Below are 21,553 nucleotides of genomic sequence, written 5' to 3' on the forward strand. Positions count from 1 at the left end.
TTTGAATCGACCAATGATCCAAGCAAGGACGGAAATTGATAGAATCAATTAGTATGCTAATAGGTACATTTTAAAATTAATTTTAGAAAATATTCCTGATATGGTTAATAATTATAGATTTTCAAGATGTCAGCCAAGATGATTGGCTAGATGATGGACGCTATTATATCTGACTGTCTTATGATAGATAGTTTCTTTAATGGGTAAAAAAAAAACAATATGATAGTAGCGCACTCTAGCAGATGTAAAAAAGATGGCGGATCCAATATGGCTGCATACTAGTGCATATTTTGGAATCAAATCTAGAACCTAAATTGATTAAGTAATTAATATTAAAGAAATAAATTTTTAATATATTTTTTTTAATTTCCTTCTAATTTTTAAGTTAAAATTTAAAGATTTTTAATTTACGGTTAAGATCATGACCTTAGATGGTGCTTTTTGAGGATAACAGCCCTACTTTGAGAAACATAGCTCCACTCTAAAGAAAATTTCCCCTATATGAGGAAAAATGACCCCTCTGGATTTTTGAGGGGGGAAAATGGAAACATTTCCTCTGAAACAGGCATTTTTCCTGTGAAAAAGGAAAATTTTTAGTCCTTTTGAGAATTTCAGTCATTTTTAAGGATTTTTGAGACAAATTTGAACACCATAATGACCACCGTGATGTCAAAATCCAATATGACAGCCAGTTCCTCGGCCAGAAGCCTGTTGTCGGACCTCATATTCTCTACTATTCATTACATTTAACATACTATAGGTTGATTGAACACCACCACCCCCCCCCAACCCAAAAAAAAAAAACTTTTTTCCCAAAGGTGATCAATTCCCAATGAAATAATGCTCATATTTTATGATTGGGAAACAATTGATTAACTGATAAGTGATAACCATTGACAATGGCACTCTGCAAGAAAAGTCACAAAACAAATTGTTACCTATTTAATAAAATAACATTGTACTGTACAAATTACACAAGTTTGCGTGTGAGCTGAATGCTGTTGGAATCCCGAGCAGACATAATTTCAAATCACCTGTTAATGGGGCATCTTCGATCTGATTGGTGACCCTTAGTGGTGGTACTTTCACGTACGTTATGCTGGTCGATTCTACAATTTGAATCCCCACAGACAAATCTTGAACAATCTGAAAAGAAAAAAAAAACTTCAAAATAAATGAAATACAATTTATACTGTACAACATATTTGTACCATATTTTACTAAAAAAAAAAGTAAGCATATATTTTTTAAATAAAAATAATTATAGAAAAATGTTACCAAAAAGTCAGGTAATTTCCTGATGGGTTCAATGGAGGAAATATGGCAGACATTGGAAGTGGTTATCTTGAGATACATGCATTCCATCATTGCTTCATTGTGAGGTTTCAATTTAATTCACCCTTAAGAGGATGGCATACCGCTTCAGAGTCCTTCATTACGTCACGTCCCACCCTCAAGTCCGGCCCCTTTCCTTCTCCTATATCTCCTATATCTCCTATATCTCCTATATCTCCTATATCTCCTATATCTCCTATACACCAACATTAGGGCCACAGTGGCAGAGTGGATCAAATCACTCGCCTCGCGCGGAGGTGAGCCGTCGTGTTCCATTACCGGGCGTTCAAGCCCCCAGTTCTGGCTAGTGGACACAACGGAGGCCGTTGCAGTCGGCATTTGTCCCCTTATTCCCGTCGCCGCTCCACCTCACCCCTCGCCTGCCCATGCGCCTTCAGCGACCTCGATGTTCGTTAAGGCCCATAACACAGTCACAAGAAAACGTAACAAACGGCAGTCAATGAGACTGAATTTCACGGTAGCAAAATTTTTTGTTTTCAATTGAAAAAAAATGTAACCGAGTCTTCCAGTACTCTCCAGTGATGTGTAACATCTAAACTCAGTAACGAGCAAATGCATGTGTTTTTATGTTGCATGCACACATATAATACGAAACTTGAACACAAAATGTAACGTAGAATTAGTTAAAATAATGCATGAGCGTGATATACATACGCAAAAAGGGTTAACATACATTTTTTGTTGCGAATCACACGTAGATTCCCCACCCGCTGATAGAATTCGCTGCCGGAGCAGCTACGTTGATTAGCAAAAGGAAATATTAAAATATTAGAAACCGCTCTGATAAAAGTGAAAATGACTTTAAAAAAAATACTAAACTTTGACTTTGGACCTGATTTTCGACAAGGAATTTTATTAAAATACTACCCATCTTTTTAAAATTCATTAAACCGTTAATACTATAAATTTTTCTTTTGACATCGTAAACTTTGGTTCATGACATCCGCCACAGATGTTAGCACCGTTGTTACACATTTCCGTCCCGTTACTTCTGTCACATTCACGAAATTACTCCCACAAAATGTTGTACTCTGAAAGCTAAAATGTATCACACAAAAAAAATTGTGATCCGAGAACAAAACACGATAAGGATATACTTAAAATATATAAATAAACCACAAAGTAATGATAGCATTTTAGATAGTCTTGTACATGAAACAGTTTTTTCCTATTTGAAGAGTAAACAATCATGGCTACCACCACTGCCAATACTCGCCTTCTATTGGTTGCACGGAGTAACGTAATCAGAAGAGCTGACCATTGCCGGGCTAATCCGTAAGGGTCTGTCTTCGCATGCGTGCCATTGTAGGTACTCAGTTTCATGAGATCCGCCTCCGTTTAGGCAATCCCACTCCGTTTACACGTCAATGTAGAACGGTCCCAATTCATGCATTCTTTACTTGAGACCCTATCACTTCATGTTGTATTTTATTAACAGACAACTCAAACAGCTCCGTGTTTCTTTCAAAGTTTTGATCTAAACGCATATAATCGTACATATGACCCACAATGCCCTAAGCCAGTGATAAACATTAAGTTGCTGAGCTGCAGATTTCCAAGTGGAAAAATTAAGCAAATGCATAACTTCTAACACAAAGGGCACCAAATGAAATATTAACAATTGTTTATATTAATGAATAAATTAAAGAATAAATTAATTACTAAGACAATAACATCTCTTCAACTTCAGGGTCATTATAGATGATTACCCTGAAAATTATTCAACTATAATTATTGTTTTCAATGTAAATATTCGCTTGATTGTACGATTCACTTAAATATTCACGAAATATGCACATTTACTCCCACTCATAACTCTAAAACATTTTGTTAAACATGAAATTGTTAAGTTTGTGAAATAAATATAAAAGAGACTTGATGATCTGTAAACTGAATTGTTCCTAACAAGGATCTGTAACAGGACCTCCGGTGTTGTTGGCAATGGCGGCTTCAGGAAGACCTCTCGGACAGGGCTCTCACACACAGGAGGATGCAGTCCATAATCATGGCATTGCCCTTGGGATATTCACTAAAAATATGCTCTCAAATACTGAAATTTAGTATTTTCGTACAAATTTTGATTGAAAGAAGAGTTTAGCACATTAACGAAAGTATTTAAGTTAACATTAATATTCCCTACAAAAGAAATAAGAAGTAAAATTTGGGCTCGGAAGGGGCTGTCCGCCCCCTGCGCCCTTCCTCTGGAGCCGCGCTTGTCGACGGTGTGCTGCAGTACTGGAACGCAGTGCAGGCTAGCTCGCTGCAACGTCGCTGGAGGCAGTGAGGCGGTCCTCACCTGACCGGGGTCGATGTTGACGGCGTGTGCGTAGCCGAACCTGCGTCTCGCCAGCAGCTCCTCGTAGCGCAGGCTGAGGTTGGCCTTGCTCGCCGGCTGCAGGTTCACGGACACAGTGAAGCGCTGCGAGTCCCGCGGGCTGCAAGCAACTCCAGGGATGCCTACTCGGGGGTTTTCCCCCCAAATTTAGGGAGAAATTTAGGGGGTACATTTATTTAGGGGGATTCTTTAGGGGGATTTTTTTAGCGGGTACATTTTTTGGAGTGCGTGAAATTAAAGTGTATATCTTGAAAACAAAGATGAAAAGCAACACAAGTGGCGCTGGTGGCTGAATTTCGCACTACGACCAACAACAAAACTTGCCGGTCAAGAGAATTCCGTTTTTACTTTTACCGTTCAACGTTTTCACGTTGTAAGTTGTCTGGTTGAGGTTGTGTCCGTTAGTTTGTTGTGAACTCGCGAGTTTTATTGGATTGCAAAGTAAATCGTTATTGTTTTTTTTTTGTGGTGCCAAGGAATAAATAAAAAAGTATAATAATTAATTACTCGTGTTCAAATCTTTTCCAGAATGCAAAAATATACTAAATGTTGGGAGACCGATCCAGAACTTCAAGGTTAGTAAACATGTATTCTTTAAACAGAAATTTAATTTGTAAATATATAAAATTGTAGATAGGTACTGAATGTTATTTTTCAAAATTATTATGCTCTGGGCAGAAATATAAGAAAATGTAAGGTTCAAGAAAAAAATAATTTTATCTCTCAGAGTGTACAATGAAAACTTTAGGGGTTTTTAATCGAAATCTAGGGGGATTTGAAGTTGGTCCTAGGGGGAGCACTCATTAGGAGTTGGCATCACTGATCAGCTCACCAGCCACTCGTCAGGAGGTCGCGTGCTGGCCCTCACGAACAAGTTTCACGTCCTGCTGTTTTTCCTTCAGCCTTATTACTTCTGAGAAGTGTTCATGGTATTTTAGTTTCAATTGGCTGCTAAATCTCACCCGAGTGCTTAATCAAAACATGTCATTGCTAAATATTTTTATCAAACAACTATTTATTGTTGTATCTATACTGTTTAACTCTATGAGAAACATTAGATTAGATGAGTATAATAAAAGTTACTTGGACTATGATTTTTATGAAGAAAAAAAAAATTATTACTACAAAGAAAATTATTAAGGTGCGGTCTCATACGGCATGTTTGTTATTTTATTTATTTGTGGTCACTATTGTTAGATATTTTTTCCTGTAAATTTATCACAATTGCTCTCTTTTATTCTATGTTACGTCTTAAATTTTCAAAATGTAATCTAACAGTGGTTAAAAGTCACGTAAGCCTTCGTAATAAATTGAGATCACTCGCGTGACCGTTTGGAGCTCAAAAATATTATGGCGAGCGTCTCAGCACTCACAGAGCAACCCTGGGCTCGGTAGTGCGGGTCGAGAAGGCACCAGGCCGGCATGCGATCCACAGAGGTTTGTCAACAGCTCCTCGGAAAGGTCTTTTTTTTTTTTTCTAACCTAAATTAAAACTATGAGTGTGCGAAAGAGGTCTGGGTAGGGAAGACTCTAAGTACGTCTCAGGCCGAAGCCTATACGCTCTAATCATGCAAGAAGGTAGTATGCATCATGTGCTAGGAGGGGATTGGCCAGCCATGACAACGTTTTAGCCATGACTAACTCCCCTCACTGACTATTCTAGACTAAAACTAGATAAGTTGGGCCCAGGTAAAACCTGCATAGACACAGGGAAAACCCTGGGCACTGACATGCGGGATGCAAACATCTCATGCATTAATAAGAAGCAAGCAGGTTGGTTACAGGAAACAGAAGGATGGTTCTGGAAGAAGAGTTGGACAGAGTAGAAAGACTACTAAGCAAAAGGGCGGGAGCTTGGACATTGTTGACACGTCGGAGCCGTACCTCTGCGTGACGTGTGCTGAAGCCGTGCCGTCCTGCACGGCCTTCTTGTACTGGCTCTCTGCCACGCCCTTCTCTTCCACGCGACCTTCGTACGTCCTGCCGCCCTGCTCCCTGCAAGCACAACCTCGTCCTGAGGCACCAGGCACGACACTTGCACCAACACAGAGAAGCACGTCGATACACCCTACAACACGTAGATGCGAGTTACAACACCGTATACCTTGCCTACGTCTCGCGGACTCCTACATGCTGGTTACAATTTTACTCAATCTGAAAGCTACTGAACCGCCGAATTAAAAGTCTGAGCTCTCCTGGGCTTAAATAGTATAGCCTCAGGCCTAGTGCGCCTGCGCAGAGCTCAGCCGGGAGGGGAAGCGAGAAAGAAGAGAGAGAGAGACGACGAGGCCCTGCAAGAGAGAGAGAGAGAGAGAGTAGACGGAGTGATGGAAACCGGTGGCCGCGCCAAGACGTCATCGGCGATGTGGATGAAGTACACTTCAATGGAAGTTAGATCATGAAACTAAGCGGTATTTACCCAACATAAATAAAGTATTTTTTTAATGCTTGAAATTCAAGGGATCTCATTGTTGATTTAATACAATTCCTTGGACTGTTTTGCAGTGTATGTCGGATTTTTTTTTTTTCCATGACGTAATTCCTGCCACGGAATTCTTGTGCTGACTGATATTTCAATTTGAATGTGTTCGTTCGTCTGTGTTGTCGACGTCGTGTTGTCCATGATACCCGTTCAGGTTCATCGGTGGATTCATCTGTTTGACAGCAGCTGATTTAGGCTTGTTCTCTGTGGGTTTATGTTTTCATTTTTGTTTCTTAATTTGTGTTCTTGAATTATTCCCAAGACAAACAGTGAAAAGCTGCAATGTCTTATTCCCAATAGATTGTTTTAATTCAAAATTCCCCACTGCATGAGTAATTTAAAGAACGTAATGTCATTGTTTCCATACAAAGTTGGTACGAAATGCATACCTATATCAGAAAAATTAATTTTCCATCCCTTATTGAATTACTTTTGAACTACAAATGCTCGAAGATTTATTTAAATTCTTAACGTAGGTATCTGTTTTGACAAACTTACTAAAAAATATTTTATTGTAAACATGAAGAATGTCAGCAGAATGTTTTGGATGAATAGGTATTACAAAACAGAATTCACAAAATCAAAAAATAAAACAAAATTATCTGTTTTAAAAAATTGAAATTGGACTTAAAATTATAATAATCAGGGATACTGAGGAAGCAATTAGCCATGGCATATTGCATGGCTCCAGCCCAACATCCACCTGCGGTGATCTCGGAATACCATTGAAACCATAGATCAGGATGGATGGGCTGTGATTCGAACCCAGGTCCTCTCTGATTGCGAGTGCGACATTTTACAGTTGTGCCAACTGGCCATGTAGATCCACGAGTTTGATTTAAAACATTATTTTGCACATATGCCATTGCTGGGTTACACTGTATGTCACAGAGTAAACTTGAAGAATGAAAAATGAAAAATCGATACAGAAACATACAAATAGCCTACTATATAAAAAAGGAAGGGGGGGGGGGGGGGGGGGCTAATCTCAAATGTTAAATGTATAGACAATGTAGAGAATTCTGTGGTAGGAATAAGTCACAACAATATCACAGCACAGACGAACACAGTAAGGCTTCCTAGGACGAAACAATTCCGATGTTTCGGGAACCGAGATCTGTTTCCATCTTCAGGCACAACCAGATAATGTCGTAATGATGAGTGTAGTAGCACACACTGACATCTAGAACCAGTTTCTGAAAATTTTACATAGTAAACAGGAGCATGCTTGGGTCAACTTTAAACAGACCTTTACTTAGCTGTAATGTGTACATAACTTATATAAAATAATTTAAATGAAACTTATATACTTACAATAACTTAAATTTATTACTAAGAATTTACATACATATGGCACGTAAAACTAAAATAAACTCTGTCAATAACTTTCTCAAGAATTTTAAAAAGATAAGTTTCTAAAAAAGGGTTACCCATATTTATAAGTGTGTGCTTATTGGTCTATGGTTTTTGATCAAAGGCGAAACTACTTAAACTTTATGAGCAGGCAGGAAAACTTCTTAATTGGCAACTTTAAAAAGCGTTCTCAAAAGAGTTTCAGTAACCTACACCACAGTGAACACTCACATTGTGAAGCCAGATATGAATGCAGTCTCGGGCAGCACGACGTTAAAGAAAATCTCCTGGGAGATGTTGGCAGGGTTGGCTATCCTGCTAGAGACCGTAGTGATGGCGTATCGGAGTTGGATGTGTGACGTTATGTGCAGGCTGTAGATTTCCGGAAGCAACTGAAACAATTTCCGGTCGGTTACGATGTAGCACAAGAATCAAACAAACTGTTTTATGTACTGATGTACTTAACTACTTGGAAATAACTTGTCTCCTTAATACTGCTACGTAAATTATAGAAGTCTAGTAAACACAATATGGAGCAAAAAAAAACTTTCTTATTTAGTAGTCAGTTACAATCAAACTGTTTCGGATATTCGCGTGGGCATATTCTTACATCAATAATAAAGTATCTGTGTATAATATGGAAAGCCAATGTATGAAAGTGAATTTAACTCTGGTTCAATTTCATCACCCCGCACATGAAAATAAGATTTTATTTATTTTACTAACACAGTAATTTAGTACTAAATGTGCAGAGTGTTAAGAGTTTGAAAGCCAAGATATTTACTAAAGCTATAAAAAAATTTGTATCACAGTTACAAAACATTATTTTAATTGAATTTTCTTTAATACGGCAACATAACACGGTCCGTACTTACATATAAAATAAAATTTAATTATAAAAATGTAATTATAAAAAAATTATCGTTATCCGATATTATTTTACTTGAAACAATATTCAAGGCCTTTAAACCGTTAACAAATATGGCTATCACGGCGGCAAAACACTCAGCTCCTATTCGCCGCACGGGGTCACGTAAACGGAAGAGTTGGACACTGCCAAGCTAATCCGTACGGGTCTAAAATCCGCAACGTGAGATACCGGTACTTCGTACGTGGTTTACATAACGGCCTCTAGACAATGGGGAAGCCTTCTTTTCACAGACGAGAGAGCCACACCCGAAGTTCCTGCTCACTTTTTTTTCCGTACCACAACAGGTGTATTTATTTGGGATGTAGCTTACTTATACGTCATACGCCGTACTATCTAATTGTATAATATACCGGTGTGGCATTAAATTTTGCGGTTGATTAGGAAAGGTTAGCTACATTCTAATAAATACTTTAAAACATTGTGGATGATTGGTTATATTAGGTAGGCTAAGTATAGCTACATTAAAAATACTGTAAAATCATTTTATGGTTGCTTAGCAAAAAACTTTTTAATATGTAGCTATCCAGCGCTAGGAGAAACCGTTTACATGATTTCACTGTATCTTTAATGTAGCTATCCTAACCAAATCAACCGTACAAAATGTTTTAAAGTATTTATAATGTAGCTAACCTAACCTAATTGACCATTAGTTATCATGATTTGTCCAAAATAAACATTCACGGACACAACGGCAAACAAAAAATATGGCATCGGCCGCACCAATGCACAGATTGCACATTACAATGAACCCAAAAAAAAAAAAACCGAAGTACGATCGGGCGTTTGGCTATCTCGTCTGTGAAAAGGCTTCCCTAGACAATGACTCACCGGCCGCTCGCGAAAGCCGCGCATGCGCAGTACCTGCTGGGGAGCGTCCTGCCCCTCGTCCACAATGACGTAGTCGGCCGAGCTGTCCACGTCCGGCCACGTGTCGCCGTCCATCTGCAGCCTCCAGTCCTGCGAGTCCTGGGAGTCCTGGGAGTCCTGGGAGTCCTGCGACCTGGAGCAGTCAGCCAGTCCCTTCAGCAGGGACACGGTAAAGTGTGTCCCAGTGTCAATTAGACATTATAACAGTTTTACAACTGATCATACATCAAATTGAAGGTAAACGAACCCATTTTTTGACGTGAAAACGTCTAATAAATCAATGAACGCCGGCTGCACGCACGAAAAAGTGTCCCGTTGCGCTCATTGTTCCGTTACGCTGTGTCCCGTTGCGCTCATTGTTCCGTTACGCTGTGTCCCGTTACACACATTGTTCCGTTAAGCTGTGTCCCGTTGCGCTCATTGTACGCTTGCGCCGCATCTATCTCTCTTCCACTCGACTGTTTATGAAGTGAAGTGAAAAGTTAATGTGGTTTTCATTGCTTATTACAACAACAATTTCGGCAATAAAGGTTAATTATTCTTGCATTTTAAAAATCTGATTACTAGTATAATTTCAAGTATTTATTCTTTTATTATTGAAATAAAAATGATTCAATTTTATTCATAAAGTATGTAATCATTTCATCAAGTTTTATGACGTTGTCACATTAAACTATCGTCCGTAAACCGACTTTACAGACAATCGTCCGGAGTAATGGAAGCAAATAGCCTCTTCAATTCTGCGTCTCAACTCTGGCAATGCATTAGGTAGCGGTGGAACGTAGACACGATCTTCAATAAAGCCCTAAAGGGAAAAAAATTATCGCATGTCGTTCATAGGCGTGCGCAGGACTTCAGTAGTGGTGGTGCCAGATTACACAACAGCCCTATCATTCACGGACCTCGAGCCTAAAGCGGGGTGTCCGGGGGTCCTCTCCCGAAAAAATTTGGTTTTTAAGCGCAGAATGGTGCTATTTAAGGTGTTTCCGAACAAAAACATTAAATACACATATGTAAAAATTTTAACATTTTTTATGACAAATTATGGCTTTGAACGTTATAATCGCCAGGAAAACTACTAAACTATTTACAGTTTTAAGCTTTTTTGAGCCATAAAGTAAATTGCACAAATTGTTTGCACGGAATTCATGCTGGTGGCTTTGAAAAACCGTACTTACATGTTTTCTGAAGACGCCCAATTAAATGCTAGAAAAAACATTCTCAAATGTTAAGTTTTAAAATCAACAAATCAAGGGAGTTTTTTTAACATACCTGAGTAGGGAGAGTAAGCCGTTACTGGGACCGATGTAAACATAGAAATGTAAACACTGGCCCCAGTACCAGCCTGGGGGCCGCCATCTTGTCACGTGGGGGGCCGCCATTGTTGTTGACATTGGTTACCAGGGCGCGCCAGTGTCGCAGCCACTGGGGACCGCCATTGTTGTTGACATTGGTTACCAGGGCGCGCCGGTAGGCCGCCATCTTAGTTCAGCCTTTAGTTACCGGAGCGCGCCACCGTCGCTCCGAAGGCGGGAATTGTATACAAAAAAACCTGGGCGCTGGGTGGATTCGATCCCGGGGACGCACCAACATCGTGGTTAGGAGACGGACGCCTTGACCACTAGACCACGGGACCATATGAAGTATGGACAAATAAATAACGAACATATGCTTAAAAGAAGCTATGCCTAAAAGAAACTATGTCTTTAAAAGCAATACTAGCTATGCGTAAAATTCGAAAAAAATATATGTCAATAAACCCCCACCCCAAGTATGCCTAACCGCCATATTTTAAAAAAGTATGCCTATAGACCCCACCACCCCACAATCGCCGCCATGTTTAAATATTAAAAATATGCCTATAGACCCCCACCACTCCACAACCGCCATATTAAAATATGCTTAACCCGCCATGTTGTATTCGAAAATAAATAAAATACCGCTATGTTTAAATTACGAAAAATAAATATGTCTATAAACCCACACACACCCACACCCCAAGTATGCCTAAAACACACAACCCCACACTAGTTATGTCTAAATCGCTATGCTTAAACCGCCATGCTTAAAAGCCCCGCCACTCCACAACCGCCGCCACGTTGAATGCTTAAAACAAATGACGCCATGATGTATGCTTAAAGCAAACCCCCCACCATTATGCTTAACCGCCATGTCTTAAAAAAACATGCCTATAGACCCCCACCACTCCACAACCGCCATATTGTTACAAAAAAATATGCTTAAAAGAAGATATGTTTAAATTTCGAAAAAAAAATAAAATTACGCTATGCTTAAATAATACAGTCATTATAGCTATGTCTATAAACCCCGCCACAAAAAGTATGCTTAATCGCCATATTTAAAGTTCGAAAAGAAATAAAATATCGCTATGTTTAAATTTGGAAAAGTATGCATAAGCCGCCAAAGTTAATTTCCAACAACCATAATTAAATTTAAAAAAGAAATGCTTAAAAGCCCCGCAATACCAGCTATGACTAAAACAAACATAACCTCAAAATCCCGCGCAGAGAGAGCGAGATGTTGCCTGCTGGAGCGTCACTCGTAAACTGCGCAACTATAATCCCCACATCATATTATAAGCATAATAATGTCTTTAAAAACAACAGTGTGTGTGCAACACGCCAAGTAATAAGCATAGTTACTATTACGTCGAGTAAAATAAGCATAGTTAAAAGTTTTAATAATACTAAGCATATTTAAATTTAATAATATTTTTACAAGCCAATGTGTTAAGCATTATAAACGCCGTGCTGGAAGCGTGCGCCGGCGACCAGGAACGTGTTTACCTGCTGGGTGAGAGTGAAAGTGTTTACCACAGAGAAACAAGGTCAGGCCATCGCTGCGTACAGGAAAGGAGCAAGCACAAGGAATATACAGAGGTGGAAAAAGAAATAATGTAGACAACACACAGGTAAAAAAGAATGCTGGTTTTATTTAACTTTATGTATAAAACATGTGGCGGACAACTCCAACGCCCTCGGCGCGCGGTCGAGCCATCGCTGCGGCCTTCACGTTCCCGCGGTGGCTGTGGCCCACCCTCCTCCGTAAAGAACAGCTCGGCTAGCTCTCTCGGTATAAGGGCTGACATATCAGCACATGTTACAGCCATCTCGTGTTGGGGAGATCTGCAGAACAATACATACACAGTAACTACAGCATACCCCAAGCGTGTAAAGAGAGAAAATAAAAATGGGGTGAAATGAATTACGTTAAGAATTGGAAATAGAAAATATGTTAACATTTCTTTTTTTAAATAAAATACGTCAAGAATTGTATAAATTACTTGTGTAAATTAAATTATATAAACATGTGTAGATAAAAAATTACGTAAGAATTGTAAAAAAAAAATTACATCAACCTTTGTAAAATTAAATTACATGTTTAAAACAAAATACGTTAAGACCATTCTAACTTTAAAAAATATTATATAAATTACGTTAAAATCATGTGTGTATAAAATACGTTAAAATCATTCTAGCTTTAAAATATTATGTTAACATTTGTAAAATAAAATTACTTGTGTAAAAGAGATAACTTTTTCTAAAGAGAAAAATAAATTACTTGTGTATTGTGACATACCAATAGGTTATTCTCCACGTGCAATGGAGGGAGGATCGGAGCGCTAGGCCACCCCATCACTCGGAGACGACAGCATAGCTGAACGTAACACTAGGAAAGGGCTAATCATGGTCCGGGGAAAGGCGTAGGTCCTTATGTCCCCAAGGTAGAGTGCTGACACCGTCTTCAGAAAGCCAACGCTTATCATCTCCTGAAGACAATGCTACCTTGGTCACACGCTCCGTAAACACAGTGTGGCCTCGCGATCGGAAATGGTGTTGGGTCGCGAGAACTCGTGAATTTTGAAGCAAGCATTCCAGGTATTGAGGAAACAGGAGTGAACGCAGTGCGCTGGCCTTGACTCCCTTCGCCTTACGCGTAGAAGAACCGTCCTCCATCTTAAACGCGTAAAGCTTCGGGCGAAGACCAACAAACTCCGTGATGACATTGCCAGCGGCCTCATCCTTCATCACCCCCGTTACACCCTTATTAACCAAGGGGAAGCGTTGCTCATTACCTGGAGCATAATTTGAAGTATCGAAACGGGAAGCTAAATCGGGGCGAATCGAATCGTAAATGTCGTCACACACAACGTGGTAAATTAACGAATCCGTATCCGTGTACAGGAGATGCAGAGACTGTGGAGGGAATTTCATTTGCATGTAATTATAGTGAAAATCGTAGAGAACTAATTTTGATAAATCTAAAATGGCGACACCTGTGTACAAGGGTTTATCAAAGGTAATCGTCCCTTTAAGCATCTCTATGAGGACTAAACTCTCATCGATGATTCGCCGAGCCTTGAATGTCGGACGACCAATCAGCTCAGCCGCCCCATAAATGGAATCATATCGTGAAACAATGCGTATATCCTTATGCTTTCGCGTATTTTCTAAACTTTTTCCGTAAACCGAGTTCGACAGTAATTTAAAAAACGATTTCTCAAAGGGGTTTGCAGCCTGGGCACGACGCTCAGCATTAAAGGCTATATAGTCCCTCATCCAGGCCGCCTGCGCAAACCGCAGCACGCGGTGAACCTGGCCGATGACCGCCCCATACTGAACGTAGTGCCGCAGTGTTTTGGCATGAACAATATATTTAGTACGCGGCGCGAGAGTTAACAGTAATTTACTCATACGCCCGTTTGGCGGTACGCCATTCACAGGGGCCAGAGGCAGATCTGATAGGCGATCGTGACAATCATCGGGAAAGGTCAAATCTACTTCCGCGAAAAATGATGTATCACCATCGATGTCAATGGTGTTGAAATCCCAACTCGTATACTCATCCCTGGGAACCCATTGGAAATTACCCACAGGAAGCTTATCCAACATTGTGTGAGCATACAGTGCGTTAACATCGAAATAACAGATGTATGAAGACGGAAGGCTCGGGTCGTGACTGGACATGTACACATTGTTAGCTTTCGCATGACGTCGACTTACGTTTGTAATACCTCCACGAACGGCAGACTCTAGGAAGAGGTATATGTCCGGATCGGTCACAAGTTCAAGACGCACACCGGTTTTAATTAAAAGTGCATCCCATGCGAGCGAGGGAGCGGTTATGTAATGTGCGGGATCAAGCGAATAATGCTGTAGGCAAACGAAACGGAAAGATTCGAATATGTCGGCCAGCAAACAAGTATCCACCTTAAGATAACTAAGTGCGTACTCTTTCAGTGTGGCACAATGGAATACGTCCCAAGCCTTTTGAGCGTGAGTATAGTCCAGATCACTCACGTCCGTGCCACTCATTACGTTATGGAACGCATCCTTTGGTGGTAGCGAGGCAGTCTGCAAATGTCCACTAGACTTAACAAAGTCATAGGGAAACACACCTTTACGCGTAGCTAACTGAAACTGTGCGTCATCTGGAAACATTGAACGGGTGAGTTTCAACTGATCCGGCGTGAGATTGCCAGCGAGAGTTTCCAGAGATGAATTTAAAAAGTTGAGTGAATCAATAAATCTAAGACGCACAGCGCGCACGCCTCCTTGCGCATTACCTGAGACGGGTATGTATTTAGTAATACATTTGTAACTCTCTAGAGTTACGCCTAATACTTTGACCTCGCCGGGATTCTCCACAACAAAGGAGCCGTCCGGCTGTGCAATCCGCCGCGAAACTAAATGCTTCATTAAAAAGTGGGCATCATAATTTTGCAAATTATGGAATACCGCGACAAGCTGTTTCTTTTGCATCCTGAAAGCCAGGTTGCATTTCGAATGGGCATAACCACGTATTTCACCAGTCAAATGGCAGTGATCGAGCACCTTCTGCCCAGCCAATACCTTCTTACAGATATGGCAATGTGTTTGACTCGCAAGCCTTGCAGAGGCGGCTGGAGTCGGCGTCTTAATAGGAATGGTCTTTGAATAAATATCACATACCCACTTTGTCATTGAAATTAATTCGGCGACCATTTCAGCAATACAATTATCACCCTCGAATTGCACATACCTGGTCAAAGAGCTATCGTACCCACACACTAACAAAATGCTGCATGCGTATGGTACATGTTCGTTTACCCGTGCGGTATTAGATGTCTCATCACCGGGTAAACAGGTGGATATCGGCTTAAGGTATGACTCGGTGTCACAGTACGCAATAAAGCCGAGGCGATCCTGTTTTGCAATATTCGTAAACTGTAAATATTTGTTCTCCTCTGTAGGGAAACAGGAACGCACTGCTTGATGCTGGCTGCAGAGAATAGTGTGTGAAGTTAACATGTCTTCACTTGTAAAGTATTGAAGACAGCGCTCGCAAATCCATTTCTTATGAGTAGACCTTGACAGTTGGGAATTTAATAATCTGGACAGACTCTTAATTGTTACAAAGTGTAGGTGCTCTGCCGCGCCACTAGAACGAATCGCTAAAATATTTACATGCCTCTCTCTTCGCTCAGAGGATACGCGAAGAGGCTGGATAGAGGATACAGATTTGCCACTAAAACATTCATCAACAATACTCCCCTTACTGTCTACGCAAGCATAAACGTTAACGGAAATATTATTGTTCCTCTCGAATGTCTTAATCTGATGGAGAGTGGACGGGAAACTCAAACCAGACGTATTGAAAGCCACAAGTGGATCCGGATACGAACTGGCTCGGCTAACATTGCCTTCCGCCGGTATCACACCTGCCATAACGGCATACAGAAAGCAATGCTGCTCGGGACATTCAATATTGACACAAGCCTTCCTATTGGATAAAAACGTCGGTAATTTCGTGTGCGGCGCGCCAACGGTGAAAGCCCTATAGCTTGAAACATGTACATCCATGTTAATCAATCGCTGTAGAGCCCACCCACTGCCACGAGCAGCGAATTCGCTAACGTTCCTATTGACTTCCGGAATGAATACAGAATCATAGATTTCCCCTACCTCATCAGAGAGCATTACCGCGGCTGAATGGGTTGTAAAATGAAATGTCTCACTCTCGCCTCCCTCCACAGATTCCTTAACAAACGAAGCCGAGAGTGAAATGTAGACTTTAAAAGGGCGTACCAAGACGGAAGTTAAGGCCAGAAAGGGAACCCTACATCTCTGTAGAAACCGGTCCAAATCGGGATCAATAGACTCAACATCATTTCCGATCCGAAAGTCCACTATCCGGTTAGCAAAAGCAGAGTCCAAGATAACACTCTCCAGGGGAGGCAAGTCGCCAGCTTCACGCGGCTCCACCCCGGACGCCCGCGCGCTGTCGCGAGTGCCCGACGTGGAAGCCTCACTGGGACGGGGTCGCTTCGCCTCGGGGGGAGTAGACATGGCGAGGAGGGGATAGACGGGAAGTTACGTTCAGCGGTACAAATAATGTTCTGGAAACATACAATAAACATTTGTTAATATTAAAGGAAAGGGTCTTGAGCGAAGCCCAAGCTACGTGAGCGCAAACTATGTGTCGCTGTAAACATGACTGTGAACATGTTACTCTGCGCGCGCCATAAACGCGACTGAGCGCACTCCCCTCCGCTCCGTGTTGTCATGACAACGAGCCTTTCCCCGCCCCGTGGTCGGGGAGGGGAGCTCGCCCCGCAGTCGGGGAGAGGAGTCCGCCCAGCCGGCAGTCGGGGAGGGGAGTCCGCCCAGCCCAGCCAGCGGGCGGGACCGTGTAGAGACGTAGAATTAACACTAGCGGAGGAGACTTACCTCACGTAGCATGCGCCGACATCAAATGCAAGCATTCACCTCCCGACGGCGGTATTTATACATGCCCAGATCGGTCAGTCTGGGTTGGACACACTTTCACCACACGTACGTCACACGAACGTTTTCCGTCTTAAGACAAAATTTAGTGTGAACACATTAGTTGTTTGCAAGGTCATTGCAAGGTCACGGGTAAACACATTAGTGTGGTTTGCAAGGTCATTGCAAGGTCACGAGTAAACACATTAGTGTGGTTTGCAAGGTCAAGTTTTTAAAATAATATTTATGTGGTTTGCATGGTTACCAGTGAACACATTAGTGAGGTTGTCAGGGTCAAGTAGAAAGAAAAATACATCGAGACATTTTTTTATGTTTTTAATAGCCCACACCCGTTGGAATAGAGTTACAAACTTGTTACATTGAAAACAATTTACGTATAAAGATATTACACCGAAGACAATAATACGTATAAACAATTTTTATGTATAAACAATTTTACGTATAAAGATATTACACTGAAGACAATGTTGACGTATAAAATAATACAAAACGTGAAAACAACTTTTATGTATAAACAATTTTACGTATAAAGTTATTACATTGAAATCAATACTACGTATAAAATAATACAAAACGTGAAAACAATTTACGTATAAAGATATTACATTGAAGACGTGTTTACGTTGAAATGATATTACACGCAAATTAAAAAAAAATCACTGAAATCAATTTACGTATAAATTAAAAGTTACATTGAAAACAATTGAACGCATAAATGGTATTACGCATAAAATAAATTATATTTTCTTTAAAAGGTCTGTAAGTACTTTGCGCAGTGCGGTTCTGGCAATGTCTAACACTCTTTCGTCACTGCTCACCGCTGGACCCAGGTCGCCCTCATCGAGGCCCCGCGCTCTGCGAGCGGAAGGGCGGCGTCGGCGTCTCGGCGCTACCGGCGGCGGCGGTGAAGTCTGGCTGCAGGCGGGCAATGGCGGCTGCGTCTCGAAGGCGTGTGCGTAGACCTCTTCCCTTGTTGCGGGTAGAGTTGTATCGGTGCGTAGCATACTAACGCAGCACTCGCCGGAGCCGGGGCAGGGAATCACTTCTAGAGACAGGTCTTCCGGTCTTGGGTTGTGTATATGTTTCGAGTGCACGGTAGAGTCACATTCTTCCGTAACATGTCTCAACGCGCCCTGACTCCACTCGCTATACTCTACACTGCTTACGCTTGGAGTTACATCTGGATACGTGTTCCGGGGATTAAAGCTAGCCATCTTTACACCGTCACTGTTTCTGCACGACTGTTCACGCACGGACCTGCGTGTCTATTTAAAACAATATTTACCAGATGAATAATTAAATGTATTATGCAATCACGGCATTCGGAACAGTTCATTGCATGATCTGTTACTTGGGTATTTAGATACGAAGACATTGGGATGTTGTTTACTCTGGACCACCGAGCTATATTTATACCGACATCTCACCGCTTGCGGTGACCTTGAAGCCTACCCCTCCTCTGACATTTCCGCCTTATCATTGCTCTCGGCAATGTTTTCAACCATCCATGCTCTGAGCAGCGCTGCGTTGTGGCGCGACGATACCGGTCTTGTGCCTCTGCGGTTGTTGCTGTACGTTTTATCTAATAATTTTAATGATGGGCAGCCATATTCACTTTGAACGTTCACTATGCGCACATGTTTGCGACAATGTTTAGCTAGCCAACGTTTCTGTTCGGCTCCGGCGACCATTATAGTTCCACTCAGGTGTGCCGTCAATATGTTTGGCAGGCTTGTGTAGGGAAATATTCCGTCTTCCCATTTCAGATTGTGGAAGGTGTTGGTGAGCCACGTGTTTGTTTGTTGATGTTTGCTAATTAAATGTTCCCACACAAATGGTGGTTGAAACGAGCGCGTAATCACGTTCCCTTCCGCGTCTGCGATGCTAACTTCCTTAACGATAAACCCGTGCTGTGAGAAGAAGCCTTGGAGGTTAACACACTTCGCCATGGCGGCTGAGACACGACTGAACATACATCGCGTTTAGCTCATTGTTTTAATACTTTGATCCCTCGGGTTGTACGATACTAATCTATCGTGTAGAATAATTGCGTATGCCCAGTGGCGTAGCCAGGATTAGCGTATGGGGGGTGTTAAGAAGCATGCCCCCCCCCCTTCCCACCGTATTAAAGCGGGGGGTCCGGGGGTCCTCCCCCGGGAAAATTTGGATTTTAAGGTGTAAAATAGTGCTATTTTAGCAGTTTTCGGTACTTAAATTTAAATATTGTAATGGTAAAAATTTTATTAATTTTAATATGAAATTTTGTTTGAGTGATGAATAAGAAATTAATTAAAGATTTGGTGCTAAGGGGGGGGGGGGGGGGGTTTGAACCCCTAAAACCCCCCTCTGGCTACGCCCCTGCGTATGCCTGTGTTAGCGGCGGTATATTGTTTGCTGCGGTAATGTCTATTTTACAATCTATGACGGTTGAGGTCAGTTTTTCGTTTTGACGTGACACGTCGAATACAAAGAGAGGGGCCTTATCTTTAAATCCCTCCGGGTCAAGTAGAGGCGTATTTAGTCTACCGTAGTAGCTCGCTTGAAAGTCCGAGTACATGTTATATGCAAGTAGGTAGTATCCATTCGTAAAGTTTATTGCTAGGTCCGAATATGGATACGCCTCGGAATTAAGATAGACCTTGATATTTTGTAAATTACAATGGTCGAATTTAGATTTGTTTGCGGCTAGAACATTATGCCTGCCGGTTTGAAATGCCACTATTATATAACGAGGGCGTTCGCTGGAGAAACTAGATTTTACAGCCCAACTGACGCTCTGTGATGGTGGTAAACTCGGGTAAACTTCTACTCCCCACGATCTGAAAGCCATATCTATGTCGCGGCCTTTTTCAATCATTTTCAACAGCCGTGTGCGCTGGGCGGGGCTTACCGTTACATGCGGAACAAGCCAGTCGATAGATTGCAAACTTAATGTCACTTGCTGTGGCTGATCGCTTGTGTCCATTATAGCGTTAATATAACTGTTTGCGGTGATTATAACGAGCGTTTGTTTACAATTTATTAATATTTGTTTATAGTCTTCTGCAAAGCCTAGCAACTGGTTCAACGGAACGCATATTTCAAACTCGCCTTGCGCTGTAAGTGGTAAACTGTAGTCGCCGTCCGGACACCATCCCGCCATCTTATTTACGGATTTTTCATCACGCGTGCGCGATAAATAGTTTTTCACAGTTGTCACAATTCCAACTTCACGTACCTCGTCGATTGTCACGCCGTTAAGTTCGAATGATATTCGATTTATCATATGCAGTATACCATTGTTTACGATTTTTGCATTGTCTGGTTTCTGCCCGTTTGGTTTCGTGAATGCACCGCGAATTCGTAGAAACGATTTAGCAATGTGCGTATACACGTCAGAGTTTTGTATTGCTATAACTATCTCGGAGCTTGGCTCGTACGGTCCCGCAATGTATGGTTTGTACGTGTGCATTTCACATTTTGAGACTGCATCGTCAAACTGCGGTGATTGTTGCACATCGAGTATACTATATTCCATTTGGAAATACTTTGAAACCTAATTTTTCTAGGAATCTCACGTTGGCAGGTGTTAACCGCTTGATGTTTGCTTTCGTACTGGCTCTATGCTTGCTCACCCCCGCCCCTTTATGCAAACCAAAGTATCTTACGCCCATACTTTTTTCAAATGTAAGCGTAGTGTAATCACCTCATTTCTAAAGTTGATTAATTTACCGTTCTGGTCTACCACTCTAATAACCAACTCTCGTATTTGTTGCACGGTAACCGGACTGTAAATGAGTGTTTGAGGCGTATCACTGAGCTTATATCCTGGAGGAACGTTCGGGGAAAATTCGTGTATCGTACTGTTTGGTTTTCCATTAAGGAAGCTGTGGCCAATAATATTCGCCGTGATTCTAATCACGTTTACCGGCATCACGTTTACGGGCTGGGTCGACTCGTGAATTTTATTCGCCTCGTAGACTTCCGGTTCGAATCCAAGCATCGGGGCTAGGGAACAGTCGCCGGTGCAGTCGATTTGTGCATTGCTGTGCAATACGCATTGTAGAGTGTTTGGATTACCTTTCAACGAAAACATTACGTCTGTGGGTAGGTGTTGTTTAATATACGTTTCAATGTCTAAGACTTCGTAGGAACCTATAGGTAATTTAATTTCTCGCATCATCTCTTCGTTCTTCAGCTTGTACCTAAACATCCGGTTGTTTTCGTCCACGTTCGGGATGGAATTGTATACGGTAAAATCCACGAGAGCGAGCTGCCATAACCCATCACTTACGTCGATCGGTGGGAAGTGTGTTGAACACAGTTCCGACGTGTTTCCACTTAGTATTAGCGTGATGGACATGTTCTTTCGAAGCCGGTTCTCTTATATACCGAGATGAGAAACTTTATGCACAAGTGTCCGCAGTTGAATGAGTTTAACTTTTGCTGTCTATCGTAATTAT

General features: G+C 41.5%; 1 protein-coding gene across 7 annotated transcripts in view; it reads right to left on the reverse strand.

Moving 5' to 3' along the window:
* LOC134532078 (inter-alpha-trypsin inhibitor heavy chain H4-like) overlaps positions 1 to 21,553 on the reverse strand; it is a 60,026-nt gene that overhangs the window by 24,823 nt on the left and 13,650 nt on the right. For 4 of the 7 annotated variants that reach the window (XM_063368286.1, XM_063368282.1, XM_063368287.1 and 1 more), the window contains exons 2-6: positions 9,286 to 9,457; positions 7,758 to 7,918; positions 5,576 to 5,686; positions 3,653 to 3,791; positions 1,035 to 1,146 (exon numbers count right to left, since the gene is read on the reverse strand). In XM_063368286.1, coding sequence (XP_063224356.1) covers positions 1,035 to 1,146; positions 3,653 to 3,791; positions 5,576 to 5,686; positions 7,758 to 7,918; positions 9,286 to 9,457 — 695 coding nt within the window. Of the gene's footprint in view, positions 1 to 1,034; positions 1,147 to 3,652; positions 3,814 to 5,575; positions 5,687 to 7,757; positions 7,919 to 9,285; positions 9,458 to 21,553 lie in introns of all 7 variants that reach the window. The other 3 variants (XM_063368288.1, XM_063368284.1, XM_063368285.1) reach the window with 2 other exon arrangements.

This window comes from Bacillus rossius, chromosome 5, assembly GCF_032445375.1.
Source record: "Bacillus rossius redtenbacheri isolate Brsri chromosome 5, Brsri_v3, whole genome shotgun sequence".
NCBI classification, from domain to species: domain Eukaryota; kingdom Metazoa; phylum Arthropoda; class Insecta; order Phasmatodea; family Bacillidae; genus Bacillus; species Bacillus rossius.